The sequence below is a fragment of the Sceloporus occidentalis genome, unplaced genomic scaffold, assembly GCF_023333645.1.
Source record: "Sceloporus occidentalis isolate IW3139 unplaced genomic scaffold, rSceOcc1.0.p SCAF_226, whole genome shotgun sequence".
Classification (NCBI taxonomy): Eukaryota; Metazoa; Chordata; class Lepidosauria; order Squamata; family Phrynosomatidae; genus Sceloporus; species Sceloporus occidentalis.
In genome coordinates, this window is record NW_028317206.1 from 948,258 (window position 1) to 976,027 (window position 27,770).

The window sequence follows — 27,770 nt, forward strand, 5'->3', positions numbered from 1 at the left end:
GACGATGAGGCGGCTGCTGGCCTCGGTGCCGGGACCTGAACCGGCTGCTCCCTAACAAGAGTCAAAAAAACATAAAAAAATAAAAACCACAACAGCGTCGACACAAACGATAAACAGACAAAGATGGCCCCACGATACGGGCCCTTTAACTCGTCCCTTTAAACAGGACAGGGAATCGCTTGTTACTCTTTATGCAAAATAAATATTAAAATAAAAATTCCGAGCTGAGAACCTCCAGAAAGTTCTGGAATGAGCCATTAGCGGCACTTTGTTGCCCACCTACCGCGCCGGTCGGGCTCAGTGCCGTTATTTGAACACTTTATGGATAACGGACCCGTCCTCAAGCTCCAGGGTACCGGGGACCCCCAGCGTCGGTACTGACGGATCAGGTCAACCCTACAGGCTCGTGTCCGCCGTCTCAGTCTTGATGGCCGCCGTCTCCGACATGGTGTCCGGTTGGCCGTCCCGGCAAAACAGCACGGTCGGGTTCTTACAAGCCCACATAGCCACGTCGCCCCCGTTGGCTGGACTGGAGGACGACACCCCGGCTGCCCTGCGCGTGCCTGGTGCTGTACCGGTCACGGATCGGGTCGGCCCGGCCGCGGGCCTCTCGGCTCTGACCCTGGGTGCACAGATAGGCCGCTATGTTCCTAGTCCTGTAGCCTTCTTCTCGGTTGCGGCCGAGGAGCACGGAGATGTTGGGGTTACGGATGGCGTAGATGAGCGGGTTGATGGCGCCGTTGGCCCAGGCCATCCAAATGGCCACGGTGTCCATGAGCGGGGTAAAGGGGTAGTTCCCCGCGGCCGCCACCAGCCCCATCACGCAATAGGGCCCCCAGCAGCAGATGATGAAGACGATCATGATCAGCACCGTGGTGGCCGTCCTCATCTCGCTGTAGAAGCGGAGCAGGTGGGCGTAGGTGGTCACCGGCCGCACGCGGATCTCCGACAGCCTCACGGCCTTGCAGATGTTGTAGTGGCAGAAGCACATGACGGCGAAGGGCAGCAGGTAGCAGAGCACAATGAGGGTGATGCTGTAGGTGGCCCCCAGCCGGGAGCCCGCGGAGTGGAACACGTACATGCAGTGGTAGTAGCCCCGCTTATGGACCACCCAGTGCTCCCGGGCCAGCAGGTACCAGGGGAAGGAGAAGCCCAGGGCCGTCAGCCAAGCCCCGGCCAACAGCTGAGCGGCGCGGGTCCGGCCCAGCTTTTCCTGCGGCTGGCGGACGATGGCCAGGTAGCGGTCCAGGGAGATGAGGGCCATGGTCAGCGTGGAGACGATGCCAAAGCACGAGTTGAAGAAGCCGTTGGCGAAGCAGAAGCGGTCGCCGAAGAGCCAGACGCCGCCGCGGCTGAAGAGCAGCACGAAGGAGAAGGGCAGGCAGAGCAGCGCGGCCAGGAAGTCGGACACCGACAGCGACACGATGAAGGCGTTGGTGACGGTGCGCAGCTGCCGGTGCTTGGCGATCACCAGGATGACGGCGCAGTTACCCAGGCAGGACAGCAGGAAAATGGCCAGCAGCAGCAGGGCCTGGCAGGCTACGGCCACCCCGTGCATCAGGGGGCTGCCTGGCTGCTCCTCGGCGGGCCCAGGCTCTGGGGGGCCGCCGCTGCTCTCCGTGGCCCCGGCGGGGGCAGCTGTCAGGTTGGTGAGCAGAGCCAGGGGCAGCAGGGGAGGCTCCATGTGTCGCGGCCGGCCGACGGGGAGGCATCCCTCACACCTGTGCAAGGCCCCCGGCAGGAGAAGCAGGGATAGGACGCTGCTCCGCTGGCCGAACCGGAGATGCGGGCCCGGGCATGTGACGTCACGCGGGTTGCCGGGGAAACAGAATCTCGGCCGGAAGGGAGGGGGAGCGTTAACTCTGTGCGCGCCGCAGCCTGGCAAGATTACAACCGCACGGCATGCGTGGCTGAGCGTAATGGGAGACGCAGCTCCACCAATCAATACGCAATACGGGGGCTCCTTCTCTGCTGCTGAACCGCAACTCCCATCATGCTCAGGCAGGGGTTTGTGCTCGGGTACACCTTGCATTAATCTCTGTTGCTACAGAACCTGCTGGGCGTCCCATATTTTAGCCGAATGTACTATATCTCCAGTGCTTAGAGCAATCAACAGGCTGTGGTAAATCTCATGATCCTCAGCCAGACTGGGATGGGCCCCCTAGAAGCCTAATGTACAAATGGGAATGTATCAGCCCAGATGTGATGGCAGCTACTGCTGTTTACATGGATTAATGTTAACTCTTTAAGATCCGAGCAGCGTGATGCTGGATGAAGATGATAGAAGCCACCCCTGCTTCATGCCACAGGGGAATTTGGGAGACAGATGTGGGGGCATCAAGTGCTCTGTATCCATAGCAACATGTACAGGGGGGGGTCATTTCAAAACCAGTTACAGTAAAGGAATGAACTGGGAGTATATGGGATGGCAGATCGGGGGCCGCGCACGGGTTTAAGGCGTGTGATTTACATATATGTAGTTAGTATGTTCTACATCCCCAGCAGATCACACGTGGAAAGGGTCATACTATTTTATTCATTTACATATTTAAAAAGATTAATGTTTGGTTTGCGTGACACTGAGAGGTCACAGGGATCGTGGGGCGTTTTAGTAACGTGTTCAAAGTGGAACCGTATGTAGTATTTCCTACACGCTAACACATTGATCTGCCTCCCAGCCGTGCTGGTCTCGTGACACATCTCAGTTAAAGTCATTTTAGTGGACAGCGTTATTCCCGTTGCGGGCTCGCGTCGCTCTTTGGTTACTTAAGAAGAAATCCGTCCTTGAGTTGGTCTTCGCTCTCCGTGACGAAGCTGCTCGTGCCCGTGTAGTGGGCGCGTCCCGAAACCTCCACCACCACGGCTTTGAACCCACCACACATGATTTCCTGGGTGCGAAAATGCCACTGGTTATTAAAATGCCACTGGTTGCCATGGCGATCGCGCCGTTATCACGACGCGTCACTTGTGGCGTGATACGTTGTTCCGTGAAGCGCACCAGCGAGCGCACAAGAAAGGGTTAAAATACCTTCAGTGCCTTTCCGGTGAAGACGGACGCCGTGGCGCCGCTTTTAAACGCCCGGGTCTGGTTGAGCTGAATTAAACCCTTGTGGTATTGTAAAGCGATACGTGCCGTCACTCCCGAACCTGTAGGACTGCGGTCAACCTGAACGAACAACAAAAGAGTGACCCCTCGACAACACACAGGTGGAGATACGATAAAGCAGATTCAATGACTGGAGGGAAGGATAATATTTTTCCTCCCCAGGAATACACGCACTGCTGGCCTATCAGCATCCGCCGTGACGGCAAGTACCTGAGAATCGGCAAACACACACATGTTGGCAGTGGGCTCCTCGCTGTACGCGTCCTTTCCGTCGGTGAGCACGGTGCCGTACAGGAAGGCCAGGTCGGCGCTGTCCGGGTGCGTCAGTTTAACCTAAAAACCCACAAAATCAGAACAGGGTTCAGGATCTTCCGAGAGGAGCCGGGGGTCCGGCGGGCGCGAGGCTCCGGCGGGGGGCTTTTACCTGCTCCTTTACAGAACTGGTTACCGCAGCCGCCACGTCTACAAGATCTCGGGTCTTCGAGGCGCAAACATCGAGCCCAAACCTCTCCGCGGAAACAAACGCGTAAAAGGCTCCTCCGTACGCCACGTCCAGCACTACCCGCCCGTAACCGGGAACCTCCACCGCGACATCTGGGGGCAAATAACGGCGTCAGTCCAGGGCAGAGCCACCACCAACAGCGCTCACGTTTATTATGTTCTACGGACCTTCGCACACCTCGCCTACCCGGTCTGGGGTATATTTAGGGGTAAATTGGGTGACAGGACAGTGATGAAGATTATACCCCCAGCCCTGTCTGACGGGGGTAGGTTCCCCGTGAGATACCCCCTGCCCTGTCAGACGGGGGTAGGTTCCCCGTGAGATAACCCCAGCCCTGTCAGACGGGGGTAGGTTCCCCGTGAGATGCCCCCATCCCCGCCAACCGGGGATAGGCTGCCTGTGACATACCCCAGTCCGGTACCTGTGGCCCAGGCGAATGCAGGCACGCTGTGGAAGCGCACGGCTCCGCTCCGGCCCTCGCTGTGGGTGACATAAGCCCGCACCAGGCCGCACGGGCAGTGGATATTGACCGGGGTCTCGGGGCCGGCGGCCTCCTTCACCAGACCGTAGTCCAGGGCGAAGCGGCCAAGGGCGATGACGGCGTGTCCGCACATAGTGCTGTAGCCCTCATTGTGCATGAAGAGCACCCCGAGGTGGGCCTCGGCCTCCTCGCTAGCCACCAGCCAGGCCCCGTACATATCCCGGTGCCCGCGGGGCTCCAGCAGCAGCACCCGGCGGACCCAGTCCTGGTGATCCCGCGCCCAGCGCCTCTTCTCCAGCAGACTGCGGCCCTCCGGCTCCGGGGCCCCGCTGAGCACTATCCGCACTGGCTCCCCGCCTGCGTGCATGTCCACCACGGACAGCACCGGCCCATCGTGCGGAGGCAGCTGGACCGACATGACCACTGACAGCTAGGGAACCAATCAGGAAGCCGCGGCGGCCATCTTTGTTCTGGGCACAGAACTGGGAACAAAACTAACCGTACATTCGTGTAAGTGGCACCGGGCGCCCTCATTAAAGATGGCCGAAGGAAGCAAGCCCTAAGCCTTCTCGGACCCCGTCCAACGTCACACGTGCAGACCCGGAAGCGCTGCCGATAATGTCTGCTGGAGAGAAGTATTGGGGGATCCCTGAGAACCGAGGCTGGGGGCAAATGGGTGAGAGGCAATAGAGACACGTGACATTATTTACTGCTGCTGGGGATGTAAATTAATTTATACTGCAATCCCGTGTAATATACAGGTTTCCAAGGTTACCACATAATAAATGTATATGCAAAACCTACATTTATAGGAGTTATGGTAAATATATGAATGATTTGGAATAATATGACACTTTCACCCATTATAATAAATGTTGTAAATCTCCCCGTATAGATAAAGCTTTAAAGCCTACATATTCTTTACGCGGCTATAAATTTTACCTAAAAACTGAAGTTTTCTCTGGAAATACCGGGCGTCGGATTTCCTTTCAGACAGCAGCTGGGAAAAAAAACAACCCCGGGGTATGTATTAAAAGCCAACATGAAGCTGATGCAGACATTTAAAATTGGTGTTATCTCCATAGCAACCACCAGAATGGTGACACTGGCTGAATTATTCCATTGGTTGCTATGGCGGTAAATACCACAGCGAGGGGATTTAAACGCGCATGGGAGAGGCATACGGCTCCTGAATCTAAGGCGAGACCAACGACCGATTAAGGTTTGATTGGGCCGACAAATTCCATGTTTAAAATTTTGCACCAAATCCCTTGTTTCATACACAGATTCACGTTTTATTTCTCTTGTTGTTTGCAGCCGGGGAGGCGCAGGGACCGTGCTTCGGGCTTTACTGCGGGAAACCCGTCGTTGCTGTAAATGGAACGACTGAAATATACGGAGACTGCGGGGTGAGCAAATTGATGGTTAGAAAATTCCTTTGGTGATTATGTTACAGCCAGGAATTTCCTTGGTGTCCATGGAAACAGCCGAGTGATCCCCAAACTGTTTTTAAGGTTTGCCCGCGAGGTCAGAGGACCAACATTACCACCAAGATCTGCCGGCTGTGTACGGAGTCTCCCGAGCTGTACGACTGGCTTTACCTGGGGTTTATGGCCATGCTGCCCTTAGTCCTGCACTGGTTCTTTATCGAGTGGTATTCTGGGAAAAAGAGGTAAGTCTCAGTCTTTTTCTCTATATTGACTTAATAAGTATGGATCAGTGTACACACGTATATATACAGTATACACACACACACAAACACACACACACATATATATATATATATACAGTACACACACACACATATATATATACACATACAGTATACACACACACACATATATATATATATATATATATATATACAGTACACACACACACATATATATATACACATACAGTATACACACACACACACATATATATATATATATATATATATATATATATACAGTACACACACACACACATATATATATATATATATATATACAGTACACACACATAGATATATATATGTATATATATATACATACAGTATACACACACAAACATATATATATATATATATATATATATATATATACAGTACACACACACACACATATATATATATATATATATATATATATACAGTACAGAGACACACACATATATATATATATACATACAGTACACACACACATATATATATATATATATATATATATATATATATATATATATATATACAGTACACACACACACACACATATATATATATACAGTACACACACACACACACACATATATATATATATATATATATATATATATATATATATTTCTGCTCACAATAATGTCAGCTGCTGATTGATAACCCTGCTCTTTCCCTTTTAGCTCCAGCGCTCTGTTCCAGCACATCACGGCCCTGTTTGAATGCACCGCGGCTGCCCTGGTCACCCTGCTTCTGAGCGACCCGATTGGGTATCTGCACATCCGCTCCTGCCGGGTACAGATGCTGTCGGACTGGTACACCATGCTTTATAACCCCAGCCCGGACTACGTCAATACCTTGCACTGTACCCACGAGGCTGTCTACCCGCTGTGAGTATACCTGGGGACTTCACCCAGCCGCGTGTGTATCTTAGTGACCCCTTTCCAGGTACAGATAACAAATATTCTCACGTCTCAGATCTGTTTGTTTTTTTTTTACTTTGCCTCCCGCAGATACACCATAGTGTTTATTTACTACGCGTTCTGCTTGGTGTTGATGATGCTCCTGCGGCCCCTGCTGATTAAGAAGATTGCCTGCGGACTAGGGAAATCCGATCGCTTTAAAAGCATCTACGCAGCCCTCTACTTCTTCCCGATCCTGACTGTGATCCAGGCCGTTGGGGGCGGCTTGCTGTGTAAGTACCACTTAGAAGAAATGTGAGGTCGGCGTTAAAATCTGTACTGGAGTGTGATGTCATTTAGTGACACGCTGACGTCTCGTGCTTGTCAGCTTAAAAAACCTAAAGCTGTTTTAACGTATAAACCCCATTTAGTCACCCGTTTCTCCTGCTGTAAAGACCCAAGCCTTAATCAGTCGTCGGTCTCATCTTAGATTCAGGAGCCGTATTCCTGTCCCATGCGTGGATTAAACGGAACATTTAATAATTCAGTTCACATCGCCCACAATGCACTGCTTTGAGTCTGTGAAGTTGTAATAATCGGGTCCGGTTGATTTTGTCCGGATTTATTGGCAGATTAAAAACTAAAACTCGCTGCCCTTCGTTTAAGGGTTAAAGGTCTCCTTACTGTTTTGTAGCTGCGGGGAATGATCGAAATAGAGAGCTAATGAATGTACAAGCCGAGTTTAACCTCTGCCCTGTTTTTCAGACTATGCCTTCCCGTACATCGTCCTGGTATTATCCTTGATAACCCTGGCTGTGTATATGTCTGCGTCCGAGATCGAGGTAAGACGAGCATCTTTAATCTCTTCTATAGTGTTTTCAGCACCAAGACCAGCCATTAACATACAGACATATACTTCAATTATAATTCATTTACACAAATGTACGCCCTTTGCTTTTTTGCCACCTTGGAGATCCATTTTCCCCATTGAAAGAGATCTGGTTTAGTCCGTTAAGCCGGGTCTTTTTATGACAATCCTAGTATTTAGCGTTCTCTGTATTTATTTTTCTCCCTGTTTCAGTCCTTTAAGGATCTCCTGGTGAGGAAGAAACGCCTCGTCGTCCTCCTGAGCCACTGGTTGATTCACGCTTACGGGATCATCTCCATTTCCAGAATGGATAGGCTAGAACGGGACCTGCCTCTCCTGGCTCTGGTTCCGGGTCCTACGCTCTTCTACCTTCTCACCGCCAAGTTTACCGACCCGTCTAGGATCCGTTTAGAAGAAGGCAGCGGCCATTAGCCGGAACCCCAGCACGGACTACTAGAGGATTTACAAAAAATAAATAAAAAATATCGGGGGGGTTGTGGTAAAAGGGTGAGCTCCAACCCCTTCGGCTTTTGTCATATATATTTATTCCGGGCTGCTCTGTCTGTGGCACCACCCTTTTCGCCATCATCAGGTCCCGCTGCTAGTAATGGATGTCTTGCGCATGTGCTTGTTGCAGTTGGATGATACTGTAGCACCGACAGGCTATGCTTGTTGGCCTCCATCACCTTGATGCCAACCCAGCCTGATATCATACATTGGATGGAAAGCTTTACGGTTCCTGTGCTGGCGGCTAAACCTTATAGAACAGACATTTGGTTCTCAGGAAGGCTCCAAGCCACAAAAACAACCAACAAGGTCTCCGGTTTACCGGGCGAGTCGCGCAGTATTATAGACGGTTCAGATATGAAGCTAAACAAAGCCCCAGCGCTCGTATGTGTCTATATGGATATGTGTGTATATATATATATATATATACCATGTTCTGCTTTCACGTGCCAGTTTATGTATCAAAGTTCGTATTACGATTGCCTGTAGAACATTCTGCGATTCCGTTTAGACAGTAAATATACCGAGGGCCAGAGTGGACGAGGCGCTGTTACTCAACGGATACAGACTCACACCATCTCCACTGAGCGGTGAAACCACCCCCTGGCGTTTATGTAACCCGCTCTGAACTCACCGGGGTATTAGGTGGCCGCCGTAGCGTTAATATATTTATTTGGAGGTCACTTATTGCTTAAAACGAGTCCGAGGCGTTCTTGTGCTCTCTTTTATTACATGTCAATGTCTAGAATACGTAATAAAAAGATTAAACTCCATCGTAATGTCTGCTATAACACACTACCAATCAACAGGATAACTACCTGCACAGCTGGCACATAAGCCATCCCAGTTGTCAGGTCTTGCATAGGAAATTCCGGACTGTTGGCAACTATAGCCTCTGAGCCAGGGACTACATACATGTAATTTACCATGTCATAATCGTCTGGAGCCAGCAGCGTGTGAGCTTAGCGGTAGATAAAGCATCTTGATTTAGTTAGATAATCGATGTCTTTAGTCGGGTTCGGGGGGTCTGTCCGTCTCGCGGCACAACACCCGGTGGATCTGTGATTCCTCCCCGACCCAGGGAAAAGTAGCCGATCGCCTATTCGATGGGTCAGGAAGGATTTTTTTCTTACTTGGAATCCAGCAACAGCCTTTTGTCCCCCCAAGTTTCATTGTCTTCCTCTGGATCACCAGGCGGGGAGTTGATGATCAGGCTGTGGGGTCCGAAGGTTTTTCCTTCCTTGTCAGTGAATGCGTGCAAAGGTAACGCAGGTTTAACGTTATGATGTCATAGCACTTCTTACATATCTTGGCCACACATCCATTAATATATTTGGAGAAACTGAGGTCATTTATTGTATCCAAGGAGTCGGAGGTGTTCTTCGTGTTCTTTCCTTTATTACATATTGATAATGATTTATAACGTCTCTCTGCTTAATGCGAAAACACTTTTCCTGAAAAATAGGATCATAAGTGAGTGACAGATAATATTCTACACAGATAAATGCAATCATACACGTGTCTCAATCACTTTTAAGATTGAGCAATAAATGAACGCCTTCTGCTAACACAACACCCATCACACATGCTAACACCACATTCTTAAACACACACACTAACACTGTGTGTGTGTGTTTGTGTAATATATATATATATATATATATATACATATATATATATATACACACACACACACACACACACACACACACACACACACACACACACACGCACTACTCCCCATCGCCTTTACCTTCCAGAGTCCTGTCTCACATACTGCATCTCCTATAGCGGGGTCGCGTCATACACGTCACATGACCCTGCCGGTTGCCGGTCACCTGGCCGCCATGCACCCACGGCTCCCGCTCCAGCCATCGTTTCCTTTTAAATGGCGTTCATGTATTTGGGAAATATATTATTTACGTGCTATGGGCTTAAGGTATATTTTCAAGCTGGAGATGGTAACTGACACACCGAGGACCAGTTACTGGACAGAATCCCATAACTGGTCCTCAACCTGTCGCAGTTACCATCTCCAGCTTAAAAATATACTTTTAGCCAGTAGCGCAGAATGTTAAAGGCTCGTAACGTTATACCAGACCTGCTTTGTTTTCCAACACGGAAGCCAATCCCATGAATTGCGCATGCAGATTCCGGTTCAGATGCCCGATCTTCTCCTCTCGTAGGGTAAGTTTTTTAATAAGCTCTACGATGGCGTCCAGAATCTCCTCATCTCGCTCGCAAAAATCCTTTATAAATCCAACGTTAATCCACATTATAGATTTAACACACAAAGCTTGGTGGGAGGTCTAGTCGTTGACTAAACCCCAAACGGAATTGCGATGCCTGCCGCGGTGGTAAGTTGTCCACCTGTTGAGTTCCAGTTAAGGTCAACTCAGCCCCCATTAAGGGCGACGTGGTGTGCGTGTTAAGTTGTTTAATATCCAAAGCAGGAGCCAAGTTTAGCCGTAGCTTGGTTTAGGGAATAGAGCCCGTCAGATAAACGTAGTGTAATTCCTTATACTAAATACTAAAAAACCCAACTATTACCACAAGAAAGCGACATGAATAACAAAGTGAAACGCAAACTTACATTGGAAACAAACGCGTCGTTCTCCCAGCCTTCTTCTATGCTTTCTGAGCAGAGGAGAAAATGAATAGAAAATGGGAGTGATAAAGGGCCATTGGAACACAGGAGTGATGGGAGTGATAAAGGGCCATTGGAACACAGGAGTGATGGGAGTGATAAAGAGCCATTGGAACACAGGAGTGATGGGAGTGATAAAGGGCCATTGGAACACAGGAGTGATGGGAGTGATAAAGGGCCACTGGAACACAGGAGTGATGGGAGTGATAAAGGGCCACTGGAACACAGGAGTGATGGGAGTGATAAAGGGCCTCTGTACTCCTATGAAGATATTCCATTGAAAATCAGCCATTTCCAGCTACAATAGTCATTTACAGCATTAACCCCGTCTGCGCTGGACTTCTCATCCATTTCATGTTATTTCAACAGACAAAATCTGCTTCTCTTTTAAAACCAAGGACATTTCTAAGTGACCCCAAACTTTTGAACGGTAGTGTATATCACATGCAAACATATACCAACAGATACCAGATTAATGATTTTTATCACAGAAACCTTAGAATAATCCGGACTTTTTCTCATACGATGCATTGGCCATTGATACATTATAATCTGATTTGGGACTCACCGACGAGGGCAGCCAACTCTCCTCGCATTCTTTTCTCCGCCGCGTTGTGTTTGTTTGCTCCATCTATTGCTTTATCGATGTCTTCTCTCAGTTGTGTATTACGCTGTTAAAACAACTTAATTGGTGGCCGTGAAAAATTTCAAAGGGCAAGGTGGCGTTCTATTCAATTACACATAAAATGATATTTCTGCAGATTAAGATTATACACTTTTTTTTTTTTTTTTACCCAGATTTGAGATAATCGGTACTTTTATTCGTTACTTACTAATTTCAGCCGGCAATTCTCCATGATAACAAGTTCCAGCTTTCGGTTCACCTCGTAGATGTCTTTCTCCGTCATGGTTATGGTTTCCAGTTCCTTTTGCAGTTTCTCAAACGATGATTTTCGGAGGTCTTTCAATGAAGACTTTTTGGATTCCTGAAACACGTTGTTGACACGTGTGACGATAAAGAGTGAAACAGACCCAAAATACAGCCCTGCCCAAAATAAGCATGCGCCAGGGACTGAAAGGTCTTCTCGCATGACGTAAGCAGTGGTTGGTTTTTAATAGCCCCCCCGATCATTATCTGGGGGGGCTGGAATTAAATACCCCTATTTTTATGTCTCAATTCTGGCCAATACTCATTCACCAGCTCAGGTAGAATTGAATTATTATATGGAATATTATATTATATTAAAGTATTATAATGGGAATTTAACAAGACAAAACAGCAAACTGATTAAAAAAAAAAAAAAAAATACCTTTATGCTTGAGTAGGTTTCAATATCCTTCTTAATTTTGTTGATTGACACTTCTAGTGATTTCTTTTTGCTTTTAAGTACTAAAAACAAAAATTGTACAAACTATTAATATATTATATACAATAATTTAATATAAAAAATATTATTTAATAAAAGAAAAGATTTCTATTCCAGGATATATTAAACAATATTGACCTTATTTTGTACTTAAATATTTGCAACAAAACCAGAAACTTTTTCTGAAAGAGTTCCCAAAATGCCCATTCTGCAAAAAAATCCCAGCAGATTTTCCACGCAATAAAACATATATTTTACAGAATAGACATGAATCTCTTACGTCCTGCTTCCTTTTTCAAGTCCTCGTATTTCTGCTGTTCTTTGTCATTTGCCTCCTCGGCTTCTGTCAGAACGGGAATTTTTACCGCAAGTTTTTCGCGTTCAGCTTGTAGAGTTCCATCTAAAACACCGAGTTCTTCCTGAAAGATATTTTATATTCAAATAAAATTACAAGTTTAAAGTAAAACAAGAAAGTGTCCCAACTTGATTAATGTTTTGGGAATACATGCTCAGAAAAACCAAAACTGTATTATTAGTACTGGTACTAGTAGTAGAATTATTATTCTGATTATTATTATTAGTAGTAGTACCAGTACTAGAATTATTATTATTGATTGTTATTGGTACTAGTAGAATTATCATCATTATGATTAGTATTAGTACTAGAAATATTACTAATAGTAGTACTAGAATTATTATTAGGATGATTATTATTATTAGTACTAATAGTAGAATTATTATTTTTATTAGTAGTAGTACTAGAATTATTATGATGATTATTATTATTAGTACTAGAATTATGATTATTATTAGTACTAGAATTATTATTATTGATTGTTATTAGTACTAGTAGAATTATTATGATTAGTATTAGTACTAGTAGTAGAATTATTATTATTAATAGTAGTACTAGAATTATTATTATTAGGATGATTATTATTATTAGAACTAATAGTAGAATTATTATTTTTATTATTCGTAGTAGTACTAGAATTATTATTATTATTAGTACTAGAATTATTATTAATAGTACTAGAATTATGATGATTATTAATGCATAATAATATTATTATTATTCTATTATTTATACTATGTGAAATATTGATAAACATAAGCATGCCACTGGCTACATTGTGGTTGAAATAAAACAACCATTTAACAAGCATTTACCACCAAAGTTCAAGCCGACGGGGGGGATTCTGCCCACCAGATTCACTTTTTACCCCTAAATGTACGGATCTCACCTGAAGCTTCTCTAGCTCTTTAGAGAGACTTTCTTCCAGATTGGAACACTCTTCATTCTTTTTTACATTCTCCTCTCGTAAGATGTAAATCTGTTCGTCCCACTGTTTGATTTCTCTCTGGAGGAGACCGTCCTGGATACGAAGAATACACATAATGACTCAGTTTTATTGCGAACGCATCCAGCACCCTCTGACTATAAATCAGGGCATGCTGTGAATAGCTAAGCGAGCGCTCATTCTTGTACTTCTAAAAATTGTAGCCAGTTTACATTTCTGCATATGAATAATCTCATTAAAAACTATGGTTACAGACACTGAGATTTTTGTCATTTTTAAGCATATCTTTACCCAACCATGATTCCACTTTCCCCTGTTTTGTCCACACAAATATATATATATTTATTTATTAAGGATAGATAGGGCATTTCTGTTAATACCACTTTTTAGTAAAGTCTATCATTTATTATTAAAAAAAATAAATAAAAATAAAAATGTTAAAAAAAAAATCTTCAAAAAATTAGATCCTATTAATAAATTTAAAAAACCCTGATTTATGTTTAACAACATCCCCTAAGTAGAATAATTCTATAAGGGAGTAAAATGCTCCCTTACATTGCACATTTACTCTTATTTTTGAATTTAATGTATATTTCTAGTAGGAGGGGCATGATGTGTTTATACATTTTTTTTTTAATTTAATATTATTTAACCTCCCGGCCGGTGCAAAACCCATAGGATGTAATTTTACGTCCTCTATCACCTTGTGCTTGTTTCCCAGGACGTAATAATATGTCCTATGTCACAAAGTCATGTCGTAAATAAACAATCTATTTGTATAATAACCATGCCTTACGTCCCATGGTAGCAACCGTCTTAACTTTATGTTCTCAGGCCCCTACATGTTTTTTCCTCCCTTTACGTTATCTCTCCCCTATTGTTAAGTTGCTGATCATTGTTGATTGGTTCAGGAAGTTATTGCGTGAATGTCAGCTGCGTCTCACAAACCCAACATTCCATGACGTAGTTTTATGAAATGAATTTGCCTGCGTTAAAGGCTGTGATGGGTACAGATCCCCGATAAACTCTGTATCATACATCTTTACTCTCAGCCTCACCTCCGCTAGCAGGGAGTCCTGCAGTTTTTGGCCGCTCTCTATTCTCTGCTTGGTTTCGCTCATGAAGGTCTCCTCGGCCAGCTTCCAGAGCTCAACTTCCTTCAACAGATCCTCGTTTTTAATTTGAATTTCAATTCTGCGGTTAAAAAAGAAAATGTCAGCTATATAACAGACAAATGCAGAAAAAAGAGGCATAAGAGCGATGTTGGAGCCACTCTCAGCAGCCAATCAGTAAAGCTGACGGGTATTGGGCAGGAAGTCCACGCCTTCTATCATACAACGTCCTTCCCTGATTGGCAGATAGTAGTTAGACAAGAACCCTCCTCTTTTTTTCCCGTTTCTCCCATAAACACGCGCGTTACACGCTATCACCCAAACACTACCTTTTTTGCTTTTCCGTTTCAAGATTCGCCTTAAGTTCTTCTGCCTGACGGACGAGGTTTTCTATATTATTTCTGGGGGGGAAAACAAATAACGCGGAATGGTTACTCGATAGTTCGCATTCACGTTCAAACTACGATCTGTCATTGCCGCTTCCTTTACCTGCTAATTTCTGTAAATTTCGCCGATTCGCTCTCCATGTCTTTTAACTCTGTCTTCAGCTTCCCGTAAATCTCCATCTTGTCATTGACATCCGCTCGGGATATTTCAAGCCTGCAGAACAATTACGATTTATAGAAATGGATCGTTGGAAATAAACTAACTTTGTTACCCCGTGTTAGTGGTTTATCAATCTAAAACTTACTGATCTGTATTATAAAGTAAAATACAATAAAAATAAAGAGCTAATAAAATCCTTTGTTTTCTAGTACGCCATAAAAACGTTTTTAGTTAATAAAGCCGTTTCCTGCTGTTTCTATACGCATTATCGGGGCTTTTAGGGCTGTAGAACCCTGCGATACCCTCATACCCAGCAAACATTCTGACCTCCTAGAAAAGAGGGCATCGATAAGGAGAAGAAAGATGGACATCAGGCAGAGGAAAGAGGGGCATCAGAGGAGGAAAGAGGGGCATCAGGAATTAAAACAGAGGCACATATTTAAAAACAAATAACACAATAAAGTTTAACACCGTACTGTGTCGCAGCGTCCTTTTTTCTCGCATGTTCCTTTTCTTCTTCTTTTTTTGCTGCTTGATACTCCTCCCAATACTGTTTGTTAGTTTCTATCAGAGTTTGATACGCATTTTGAGCAGACGCCATTTCTTCATTCAACTATTTGGAAATATTGCCAGGATAAGCCAGAATACATGAGATATGTCACATAGACATATTATATACCTCTATATTATGCAACTTATAAACTGTATATATATATATATATATATGTGTGTGTTTTCATTTTGCACAATTTCGTTTCCCTCTATTAAGTACACAAAATATATCACAGCAATTATTCTTCCCGAGAACGATACTGAGAACAAATCGATGGCCGAACTATCTTTTTATAAAATAAATTGATTTCGCATCTTTGGATATATAATTTTACAGGATTTAACCAATTTATAGCTTTGCGTTACATTCAGTAACACTCTATGAAAAATAATTAATAATATAATTCTTTTTGACATCTTACCTGTGATATCCTCTCATTTAAAGAACTGCTTTCTTTCAGAAAATCAGCTTTCACATTCGCCATTTCCAGTTCAAGGTTATTTCTGAAATAAAGGAAAATATTATTATATATTAATAACTAATCCATTATACAAATTTTGTATGGTATAGATCGGGGTAAAAGGGCATACACCATATATTTATATATATATTATTTATATACACACACATTTATATATATATATTAATGGTTACTTCATTATCTAATAAGAGGTAGAACAGAGCTCCGGTCTACACAAGAGAACGTGAGTGCCATTCCCGACAGGCGCTCAGAGCCGCTGCCCTCTCGACTCCGTGGGCTCCGGCACCTAAACGGCATATATTAATTGTAGGCTTATACGTGGCCGTACTTCTTTCCTGACAGCTCCACAAATGAATTCCTCTGTGTGTCCAGCTTATTGGTCAGACGTCCATGGGAGGCTTCCAACATCAAGACACTGTCCTTCACACACACAATGTCCTTTATGATAGAGTAAAAGAAACACAATTGGATGGACTAGAAGCCTTATCGTTCTTATGTTATTTTAGTATAGAAGATGTAAGATTCTAATGGCTAGATTTACAAGCGATGAGAAGCCACCATTAGACTAAACAGATTCGTGATCTTCTCCGCTCATCTGAGGACCACAATGCCCAGCAGAGAAGACCACCTATCCCTGGTGAGGTCCCCATTCATCGCACTCACTTTCTTCTTTCTCACCTCTTTTACTCTGTTGAGTTTCTGTTCAGTATCATAGAACACTGATTTTGTCCGACTTAAGCATTTCTTGCTTTCTATGTTCCGTTTCTCCTGTTCCTCCGTCTTCTCCTTTGTCTGCTTGATCTGCAAAAAAAAAAACAAAAAGGCTGAGTTTAGAAGAGGGGAAAACACTGAAATTAAAATCTCCCAAACACTCGGAAGTACAACTCCTGCGAGTTACGATAAAGTCTGCTGAGTGGGGGACGGAATATACGGCTCATAATTGTTCTTCTTTAGAGTCCCAATGGAACTCATAATGCATAAAGGGGGCCCGGACGGCATACTAGGGGCCAGTTTTGGAATAGCGGTGTTAAGGGCCATATGGACAGGGGCTATTATTTAATCAACGAGTTATTCTACCCAGCCTTCCTGTAATTACGTTGTCATTTTGGGCCAAGCGTGGGGGGTCAGGTAACCCTTGGGCGGGGGCAACCTAGACCTGTGGTTGATTGGCCCAAAGCACTATAGAGAGGGACCCATAGCTGCGTTAAAAATTAGCAGTTTCTGGCTACAATAGTCATTTTCAGCATTAACCCCGTCTGTGCTGGATTTCTGATCCATTTCATGTGATTTTAATGGACAAAATGTGTTTGTTTGTTTTTTTAAACAAGGGCATTTCTAGGTGACCCCAAACTTTTGACAATAGTTACAGATATAACATACAGCATATATAATATTTAATATTTTGAATTGTGCAGCCTTGAGCTGTGTTATAGAAACCGGTTGACGTAGCCGAGCACCTTCTCCATCAGCTTCCTCTTCTCCTCGGTGAACTGCTGTCTTTCCGAGACCAGATCCTCGGCCAGGTCCTTCATTCTGGCTTCTAGTTCTATCGCCGCTTCCAGGGCGTCTTTCCGCCGGCCGTGAGTCTCGTTGACCGCAATGGTTTTATCTGCCTTTTCTGCCATCTGCCGGTTTAGTAAATCCACGTTCTGCTGGTATTCATCCCGCGACGTCTTTTCATGCAGTCTGGGCAACAAAGACAGAGGACGGTAATTACACTGCGCATGGTGCTTCTACGGCACGCGCTATAGCGTCATATACTAAGAGAAACAACAGATAAGACTCCAATATTATACAGAGTTAATGGTTTGGCGCAAAACCGTTAATTCTTATAGTAATGTTCAAAAGTTTGGGGTCATTTAAAACCGTCCTTGTTTTGGAAAGGAAATAACTTGAAATGGATCAACAATCCAGCTCAGACGGGGTTAATGTCATAAATGACTATTGTAGCTGGAAACGGCTGATTTTTAATGGAATCTCTTCACAGGCGTACAGAGGCCCTTTATCACTCCCATCACTCCTGTGTTCCAATGACCCTTTATCACTCCCATCACTCCTGTGTTCCAATGGCCCTTTATCACTCCCATCACTCCTGTGTTCCAATGGCCCTTTATCACTCCCATCACTCCTGTGCTCCAATGGCCCTTTATCACTCCCATCACTCCTGTGCTCCAATGACCCTTTATCACTCCCATCAGTCCTGTGCTCCAATGTCCCTTTATCACTCCCATCACTCCTGTGCTCCAATGGCCCTTTATCACAGATCGGGACTGTCCTGTGCAAAGCGGGGCAGTTGGGAGGCATGCTTCTCCTAGTTGCCTATAAGGAAGCACGTGGAGCGGAGACAAACCTCAGGGATGCGTTTAGTTCCTCGAGTTCCGTTTGCCTCCTCGCCGTATGTTCCAGATCCGTTGCTATGTTCTGCAGGTCACTCTGTAGTTCCAACATCTCCGACCGACAGCTCGACCGGGCGCGGGAAACTGCGGCTGAAGGAGTAGTAGAGGTAGGGGGTATTCGTACAGGAGGCGGAGGTCACTTTTGCAGATAAGAAAGATCTGTATTTCTGTACACGACCCTTAAGAGGTTTGCTTACCTTCTATCTCCGCTGTGATGATCGTCGGGAGACGCGTGGCTTTATACCGTAATTTGCTGGTTTCTATCGTCTCCATTTCCAGAAGATCGCGTGTCGCCCTCCTAACGTGTTCCTAAATAAACAAGAAATTGAATGGGGGGGGGGGGGACATCTCGCCCATAACTTATTCAGCAAAACAACCTTTTCCCCAATTACCAGCATGTATTCCTTCCAACAGTCCTACGGGTATAACTGCTGACTGTCCCAGGCTGGTTGGGGCAGTCCTAATAGCAGGACCTACACGACCGTTCAAACATTTGGGGTCACTCAGCTGTTTTCACAGGAGTGATGGGAGTGATAAAGGGCCATTGGAACCCAGGAGTGATGGGAATGATAAAGGGCCATTGGAACACAGGAGTGATGGGAGTGATAAAGGGCCATTGGAACCCAGGAGTGATGGGAGTGATAAAGGGCCATCGGAACACGGGAGTGATGGGAGTGATAAAGGGCCATTGGAACCCGGGAGTGATGGGAGTGATAAAGGGCCATTGGAACACGGGAGTGATGGGAGTGATAAAGGGCCATTGGAACCCAGGAGTGATGGGAGTGATAAAGGGCCATCGGAACATGGGAGTGATGGGAGTGATAAAGGGCCATTGGAACCCAGGAGTGATGGGAGTGATAAAGGGCCATCGGAACACGGGAGTGATGGGAGTGATAAAGGGCCATTGGAACACGGGAGTGATGGGAGTGATAAAGGGCCATTGGAACACGGGAGTGATGGGAGTGATAAAGGGCCATTGGAACACAGGAGTGATGGGAGTGATAAAGGGCCATTGGAACACAGGAGTGATGGGAGTGATAAAGGGCCATTGGAACACAGGAGTGATGGGAGTGATAAAGGGCCATTGGAACACAGGAGTGATGGGAGTGATAAAGGGCCATTGGAACACAGGAGTGATGGGAGTGATAAAGGGCCATTGGAACACAGTAGTGATGGGAGTGATAAAGGGCCATTGGAACACGGGAGTGATGGGAGTGATAAAGGGCCATTGGAACACAGGAGTGATGGGAGTGATAAAGGGCCATTGGAACACAGGAGTGATGGGAGTGATAAAGGGCCATTGGAACACAGGAGTGATGGGAGTGATAAAGGGCCATTGGAACACAGTAGTGATGGGAGTGATAAAGGGCCATTGGAACACGGGAGTGATGGGAGTGATAAATGGCCATTGGAACACGGGAGTGATGGGAGTGATAAAGGGCCATTGGAACACGGGAGTGATGGGAGTGATAAAGGGCCATTGGAACACGGGAGTGATGGGAGTGATAAAGGGCCATTGGAACACAGGAGTGATGGGAGTGATAAAGGGCCATTGGAACACGGGAGTGATGGGAGTGATAAAGGGCCTCTGTACGCCTATGAAGAGACTCCATTAAAAATCAGCTGTTTCCAGCTGCAATAGTCATTTACAGCATTAACCCCGTCTGCGCTGGATTTCAGACCCATTTCATGTTATTTCAACAGACAAAATTTGCTTTTCTTTCAAAAACAAGGAACCCCACACTTGTGAACGGTAGTGTGTGTTCCTGCATGCACACAGGTTTGGTAATCGGGCTTTAATAAGCTTCGTTATTTGTACCCAGGGTTTCACGTGACGGATTCTTTCAAAAGGTCGCATTCCCAGATTACATGACTATGCAGCGATAACATTTGTAACGAGCAATTCTGATGCAAAGTGATCTTATCACCATAGCAACCGATAAACCCATCCAGAATAGGAAGCAGTCAGACTGTGTGACCCCAAGAATCTGCCCCTTCACACTGAGATTGGGGCAAAACCCCTGGTATTCAGGGAAGACTACGAGAGTTCCCAGGTACGGTGATCTCAGGTCTCCTACACCTTTACCAATTCTTTGACGGCGTCCGTGACGGCCTCCAGGTGCCGGGAAACCTCGTCGCCGAGTCCAGAGTTTTCATGCCTCAGCTGCAACTCTGAAAAGGGCAAAAAAATAGTTGATTTTACCCACTGTGGCCCCTGATACGTAACGGTAACGGTTAATCTCACACCGTGCTTTATTTACACATTTCATGTATAAAAACATTCTCTGCTGTTTATAAACACATGGTCGGGGCTTTTAAGGCTCTATAACACTGACAGGGTAACTCAGAGCTCCTGGAAAAGAGGGATAAGGGGGTTTGGGTTTGAAAAAGGGACTGGCCAACCTACACAGGGACACTTGGCAGTTATGTGGGTATTGGGCCTGGGCATGATGGCATACTCTCCTCGTCATTAGTAGAGTTTAAAAGGCAATTGCTGTGCAAAGCAATAAAAAGTGGTGCAGTCGCCATAGCAATAAATGGAATGTTGCTGTTATTAGCCCCACTCTGCGCCGGCAGTTCTTTATACGCTTAACTCTCCTCGGTATCCCTCCTCAGTCCCTTACCGATTTCCGAGACGTGCTCTAAGACAGTATGCAGGGCGCTGGGCTCCGGTACCGAGCTCATTGTGCACGGAGATCTCCCGCCGGCTTCCACTTCGGGTTACCATAGAAACCGAAAGCTGACGCAGCCTACCCTTTTAAAGCTGCAGTGGAATCTTCCGACCTGCCGCTCCCAAAGGACTTTCCCATTAGCTTTGGCGGCAGCGCAGCCCAATCGGCGTTCCCTGCGGGGGTGGCCTGGGACTCCAATCACAGCAAACGTCTGCTATTAATTAATGCTCTAATTACATGCGGTGAGTGCAGGATCTTTATTATCAGCAGTATTTCAGGTGACACCCTAATACCCCATGTAGGGTCTGTTTCTGCCCCACTATCTCCAGCATGCACCCCACATGCTATACAAGACAGGGGGTCCAGTAACACCATACATATACACACACATACACATGCTAACACCAAATACTAATACACACCATCCACACAGACACACTCTATCCTCTTTATCCCTCTCCCTGGCACCACTAACCTGATCCTCACATTTGGCACCATACACTGACATACTCACACTAACGCACACACCCTCACACTAGTTACTAATACACACTCACTCTAACACTATTTACTAATACACACTCACTCTAACACCGTACAGTAATGTATTCTCTGACATCATCGCACACTAACACTATTTACTAATACACACTCACTCTAACACCGTACAGTAATATATTCTCAGACACCATCACACACTAACACTACTTACTAATACACACTCACTCTAACGCCGTACAGTAATACACACTCTGACACCATGCACCATCACATGTAGCTTCATCTGTATATTCTGCTGAAAATTGAGTAATTATTTTTAATAATAAAAATATGTCATTTCATGTATAACTCTTAATTAAAGAATGTGTCTTCAAAAGAACGCCGCATACCTGCCTTCGAGCTCTGCGAGAGATCGCCGCGTTGATGCCAAAGAAACATAATAATTTAATGTTTCCGCCTAAAACTGTAAAATGAATAATAGGTTCTACTCAGCCAAAAAAGTGTTATTTTAGGTAATGAAAAAAAATAATTTCTCTTTATATGCCGAGCGCAGGCTCAGCTGGCTCGGGGGAGGAAATATTAGACAGGTTTAAAGAGGCCATTGCTATTAGAAATGTACAGAAAACTCAATCGTTTCAGCAGCTCAAGAAAAATAATGGGGTTTTAAATGAGATTTTTATGCAAAATAATGCCCATATAGCCTCTGATCTATTGTTAAGTTGCTGATTGTTTCTGATTGGTTCGGGCAGCCATTGGAAGGATAATATATATTATATTTATTATATATTTATTATACCATATTTTATAATTACAGGCAGGGCATTTATCTTCTTTTTCCCGTGCTTTGTGTTAATAAAAAAAATAATATAAAAAAAAAAGCATTCCGAGAACCAAAATTCACAGAATCTAGAAGAGACGGGGAACATGGAAAACACAAACTCTGGCCAACAATTCCCGTTTATCCCCATGAGGTTACGAAACCACCATGGAAAGATAAAATAAGCACGATTTCCGTATCATTAATAGAAAAAAATATTTTATGGTCGACTGGTCCAGATGAGCCATGCCCGTTCCCGATCTTAAGAAGACGTCAAGATGTTTAATACGGATTCTAAAAAGCTCAACAAATAAGAACCCGATGGGTTTAGTAACATTTATTTATGCATTCAGTGTCAAGTACATAATAAGTGCAAATATTGATAAGTTCACTGGGAACTACAGAGAATGTAATACAAATTGTAATAAATTTGACAAGCTGGACCGTTTCTAGATACCATACACGTAGATTTGCTTTGCAATCCCATACAACAGGAGTACAGCAAGTTTATTCATACAAAACGCATAGTACCGTACACGGTTTTCACTTTTTTTTTTTTTGTGTGCATGAAAAATCACGAAACATCGGTCTACAGTTCTACGTAAATATATATATATTTGAGATACATCCAACCAGCAGCCCAGAGACAAAGAAGCAACTTTGTACATCAGTGCCCTAAGCTTGAAGCCTTAGCCACACATCACATTTAAGTTATAGAAGCGCCGGCAAAGAGTAGCAGAAAGAACGCTAAATAAAAATGAATAATAATAATTATTATTAATTTAGAAAAAGATGAAACGGCACTTAAGCTTCCAACATCATGCACTTTTTTTTTTTTAAAGCAACACAAAAAAAAAACCACATCTAGAACACTTTGTATCTCTTCACTATACTGGAGTGCTTGACACGGCTGATCGCACGTTTTCTATGAGCGTAGAGGCAAAGGTCCAAACAGCTGCTCTTGTTATTCGGATACACGTCGGGACGCTGTCGGTGGATCGAGATGGTGCGGTAAATTTTGAAGTGAGGTGTCGGGACACACACAGCTGTTTTACATGTTAAACTTCACCAAAGTTCACCAAATGCTGGAGATTTCTCCGGACGCTTCTTATTCTTTCTGTTTGGCGCCTGGGATTTTCGCTTGGATCCTAAAGATAAAATGAAAGGTTTAGCGGGATGTTTAAAAAAAAAAAGAAAAAGGCTACGAATGTTTAGCGTTTCTTCTGTAAGACCATCCATTTGGCCACATTGCCGCACTCTAACAACACAAGGAATACATATATTTTTTGTTGTGTATTGGGTATGCTTTAAAAAGTTACTAATTATAACTTACTTTGCCACAATCATGTTCATGTTTGTCCGCACAAGTCCCAAGTACTGGTCAATCTGTGCCTGGAAAGATACAACGGTTTCCGATCGTTAGCCCCGCAAGTAACTTCCAAAAGTTGGTTTTGTTAAACAAAAAAAATCATGTTTTCCCCATTTACCTGATACTTGTCGTACACGACTGGGAGAGAGAACATCGACACCACAGCTAAAAAAAAATAATAAAAAAAATACATATTTTTAAAAGACCCATCAGGCATGGCATATACTACATTTGTGTGTTGGAGTCCCACATGAACTATAGGGCAAGAATTGGAAAAATATGAGTTTATTTAGAATACATTTTTAACCCCTTAATGACAAAGCCCGTTTGCATTGTTTTCAATGGGTTTAGGGACCGCCCATTGTCCTTAAGGGGTTAAAATGTAATAATTTTAGGATTTGTGGATCCCAGGATTCGTGAAGACCCTTAATAATCAAAAGTACAAATAGATTTTGGGGTACTAGTTGGCACCAAACATTAAAGCTCATCACATCAACTCCAGGAGCTCGGCGAGTTCCATAGAATGTATGTTATGGTTCTAGAGACACCCAAATAAGCAATATAGTCACAGAGTGTCTGGCTGATTGTTAAAACCAACTGGACTATTCATAATATTCAGATTCTTATTCTAAACAGAGACATTTAAGTTGGATTCACAGTCAGCTGTGGACCTACGGTAAGCCACCTTGATTCTGTACAAGAGGACGCGTTGACCCAAAACGCCATCAAACGCCCCAGGATTGACCACTTCAATGGCTGACGAGACAGCTGTCAACTGGACTGATGAGCTCAGATCGGCTCATCGTAAAGATGATGGCCAATTTTTGGAATGTAACTGCCATACAACCCACGTCAGTATGTAAAATAAAACATCCCAACCGCTCAACCCGCAATAACAAAGTGTGACGGCTCACCCATGATGAGGAGTGTCAGTCCATTGAAGAGAGCTCCGACGTATGTCAGTAGCCACATGAGGACAGCAAACTATAGAAATTAACAAGGAAGAATGGATGTAGCTACTACACGTATCATATTCCACAATACAAGCCGCGTTTTTGGATTAACTATATATTACATATTTACATCGAACGCTCCAGATATCAGATCTCCGAGTTGGGGAGGGGGTAGCCGTAGGAACTTTCCAGATATAGTAAAATAGATTTCATTTTCATGATCTTGTGAGCTAATGCTGTTTCTGAAACAGTTATTTAAAAACCTTGAGTTTAAACCAAATGAAGATAGCCTTTTGGGAATGGTTACCCGTCCATGGGCCGCATGGCATATTATAAGGTCGTCCACACTCCCAGTGCTGTGAATAAACTGTAACGCTACAAGCATGTACTACTATTTGCTGTTCTAATTTGTAATTTTGTGTAATATAGGACCAGTTTTGCCCCATTAGAGTGAACCTCACCAATTAATGTGCTTAATCCCATCATACTCATGCAAGCATTGAGACTTTGTTCACGATCTGTTAGAACCACAAGTGTAAGTCCCAATTCCATGGAGTCCAGTATGTAAAATCAACATATATCGAATACCAAACGTACTTTCAGTGAATCCACCAGATCCTGTACTAAGAAAAGTCTCCTCAGCTCTTTCACAATGCTGTTGGTGTAGACCTGGAGACAGTCTGTGTACTTCTGGATCTGCTCTTGGGAAAGAGAGATTTCAACATCCAAGAAGTTCCTGCAAAAAGAGAATTTGTTTTATTTTTAATGAATTAAAAGGTATTTTATTTTGTAGAAAATGACATAACCCAACCCAGTCATATCTAACATAATACCGAGATTCTCTTTGGGGTTCCACGGCTTACTGACATGCAAATTAGACGCATTGGTCTCAGCTGGTGCCCCCATTCAGCTTTTCAAATAATACTCACGCCCTTCACAAAGGCCGCCTTGTTTTCTTTAGAATACTTGCCTATACCCGATTCTCTAAACCAGTATAGACGTATGGTCTTTTTGTTCCGGGCAACTTGGTCATCCCATGGGTCACAGGATAAACCTCCCAAGAGATTCTTTGGGCTTTCAGAAAAATGGAATGGACACGATAGAAACAGAAAAGGAAGTAACATACAGGACGGGTCGTTGACCTGAAGACGGCACTCACTTGAATGGATGTCCCTCGTCGGTTTTCTGTACGGCTTGTAAGACTGACTTGTAGATTCTGAAGCTGATTGTGGCTGACAGGGCAGCGAGCGCTAGGTAGGCGACGACGCTGACCACGCTGAACTGAGTCAGGGAGAAGAGCATAAGAAGGACACTTCCGAACACGATGCTGGTCTGCTTCACGTCGCGCCAGTATAACAGGTCCATAGCTGGAAAGGAAGACAGGAAGGAATCAGTAAGCGGCACGGATGAGTCTTCCACCATAGACACGGCCAACCATGGCTCGTATTCTAAAACTAAAATTACCAGACCACCCTGTCTTGGGCGGTCAACCAGTGTTGCTTAGACTCAGGTTCCTCTCTTGCTCACAGATGTCAGGTATGGACCACTGGATCCCAATGTCTTCCTATATTTGAACAAAAGCTTGGACCTCCAAGATAAAAAACCCAAGTTACCATGATAACACACAACCTACTCCACCATTTCTACCGTGACATTCCACCCTATCATCCAGTAACATATCTATACCATGATCGAATACATAACATCATTAATATATGAGAACAAAGGGTTCCATACCTCCACTGACCAAAAATCCCATGGGCTCTATTGTAATACATTTTTAACCTAATTGCGTCCCATCCCGTTTCTGAATGAAAACGGACTCTCTACCTTAAAACATAAGACAACTAACTAAAATTTGCTGCTACTGGGTATGTGTAGGCCCGATACAACCCTCGCGTTTTTTCGTACAGCGAGAGATCATCAAAGGTTCGAGGTCCTACATAAGATAAAGATGGGCTAAAGCGGCACCCGTTAAATTTTATGATTTTACTTTTCTGGAAAAGTCTACAGAATGCGCAATTATTTAATAACCTAGAATTTCAACATGAAACAGTGTTTGTTTTTTTTAATGTCCTCTTTATAGTTCAGTATGCCGACTATGACATCAGAGGTGAGCTGCCGTTTCATAACGGATGACTCATACCGGGTATAGCCAGGTCCTGCTTCTTGCGCACATCAAGGCTGTAATTTAAATACAAGGTCTCATTTTCACTAATGGACATGTTCCCACGTGTTAAAGGAAAGGCTGGTATCCTGCAGGAGTGAAAATATAAGTTTTATGTAAAGAGGGTGGTGGGTGTTTTAATTTCCCATATTATTTCCCTACTTCCGCCCCTACGTCTTTTCTTTCCTTGTGTTACCCTCTCTCTGTGTGTCCATAACACGTATTAATCTTCAGTTCTCCAAAGGCTTACAAAAGCGTCTTTGGACCGCCGTGTTCTCTGGCATTCTAAATGAATGCTTACTTAATACAAAATATATGTTAACTCTTGTGATGTATAGAGGTATTCCATCCGCTGAAGCACAGGAGGGGAAGGAGGCCATCAGCAACCCAAGCCTAGACCGCCACTGGATCCTTGTCTCATTTATAGATGGCCTCCTCCTGACTCCCCAATGTTCTACACTCCAGCCATGCCTGACTCCTGGACTAAGACAAGCCTGAAAGAGGTCTTAAGTTGGTACTGGATCTCAAAAAAAGTTCTGATGGCATCCCTTGTGCAAAAACAAAATACAAATCTGCAGCGACTTTGGGCTGTTTCATTTGGTTTTGTCATTTTCCATCACATACATTTGGCAGAAACTCAAGATATCATTGATCAAGACACTGATACTCATAAAAAGGATTGGCATGTAAAAAGTTACTAAGACCAGCAAATCAGGGGTCAGGGACATTTACCATCAAAGTGGGGTATATTCACTAAGCCAGGAGTTTGCAGGAGAGCTGGTCATCTGGAAGGACTACACTCTGCATTATGGACGGGGCGACCCTG

At 44.3% G+C, this 27,770-nt stretch overlaps 4 protein-coding genes across 4 annotated transcripts in view; 1 reads left to right on the top strand and 3 right to left on the bottom strand.

Annotated features, from left to right (window-relative positions):
• Window positions 1-396: 396 nt before the first annotated feature.
• On the bottom strand, window positions 397-2,032 carry LOC149276746 (G protein-coupled receptor 135-like). The gene is given in 2 exon segments (XM_089503342.1): window positions 397-541; window positions 543-2,032. Coding segments are annotated over 2 exon segments (1,635 nt in total).
• A 730-nt stretch (window positions 2,033-2,762) lies between these two features.
• Window positions 2,763-4,513, bottom strand: L3HYPDH (trans-L-3-hydroxyproline dehydratase). Its single transcript, XM_089503338.1, has 5 exons — window positions 4,030-4,513; window positions 3,531-3,700; window positions 3,317-3,439; window positions 3,029-3,166; window positions 2,763-2,888 (listed from the first exon to the last, which is right to left on the bottom strand). The coding sequence occupies exons 1-5, from the start codon at window positions 4,505-4,507 to the stop codon at window positions 2,763-2,765; spliced, it is 1,035 nt and encodes a 344-aa protein (XP_089359464.1). The 5' UTR covers window positions 4,508-4,513.
• A 919-nt stretch (window positions 4,514-5,432) lies between these two features.
• On the top strand, window positions 5,433-7,987 carry LOC149276748 (JNK1/MAPK8-associated membrane protein). Its single transcript, XM_089503334.1, has 6 exons — window positions 5,433-5,498; window positions 5,604-5,761; window positions 6,469-6,675; window positions 6,799-6,980; window positions 7,453-7,529; window positions 7,769-7,987. Exons 2-6 carry the CDS (start codon window positions 5,700-5,702, stop codon window positions 7,985-7,987), a joined length of 747 nt encoding a protein of 248 aa, XP_089359460.1. The 5' UTR covers window positions 5,433-5,498; window positions 5,604-5,699.
• A 15,576-nt stretch (window positions 7,988-23,563) lies between these two features.
• LOC149276749 (reticulon-1-like) overlaps window positions 23,564-27,770 on the bottom strand; it is a 34,368-nt gene continuing 30,161 nt past the window's right edge. The window contains exons 4-9 of the mRNA XM_089503343.1: window positions 25,937-26,144; window positions 25,375-25,513; window positions 24,739-24,808; window positions 23,943-23,989; window positions 23,789-23,847; window positions 23,564-23,603 (exon numbers count right to left, since the gene is read on the bottom strand). Of these exons, the coding sequence (XP_089359469.1) occupies window positions 23,564-23,603; window positions 23,789-23,847; window positions 23,943-23,989; window positions 24,739-24,808; window positions 25,375-25,513; window positions 25,937-26,144 (563 nt within the window). The remainder of the gene's footprint in view (window positions 23,604-23,788; window positions 23,848-23,942; window positions 23,990-24,738; window positions 24,809-25,374; window positions 25,514-25,936; window positions 26,145-27,770) is intronic.

Excerpts from the sequence above, each read along its gene's own strand:
- L3HYPDH (XM_089503338.1), bottom strand. The coding sequence starts at position 4,507 with ATGTCGGTCCAGCTGCCTCCGCACGATGGGCCGGTGCTGTCCGTGGTG. Across the intron at positions 3,440-3,530 it reads CCAGTTCTGTAAAGGAGCAG|GTTAAACTGACGCACCCGGA; the intron begins GTAAAAGCCCCC and ends GTGGGTTTTTAG. Across the intron at positions 3,167-3,316 it reads GTGTGTTTGCCGATTCTCAG|GTTGACCGCAGTCCTACAGG; the intron begins GTACTTGCCGTC and ends TTGTTCGTTCAG.
- LOC149276748 (XM_089503334.1), top strand. The coding sequence starts at position 5,700 with ATGGCCATGCTGCCCTTAGTCCTGCACTGGTTCTTTATCGAGTGGTAT. Across the intron at positions 5,762-6,468 it reads TGGTATTCTGGGAAAAAGAG|CTCCAGCGCTCTGTTCCAGC; the intron begins GTAAGTCTCAGT and ends TTTCCCTTTTAG. Across the intron at positions 6,676-6,798 it reads CACGAGGCTGTCTACCCGCT|ATACACCATAGTGTTTATTT; the intron begins GTGAGTATACCT and ends TGCCTCCCGCAG.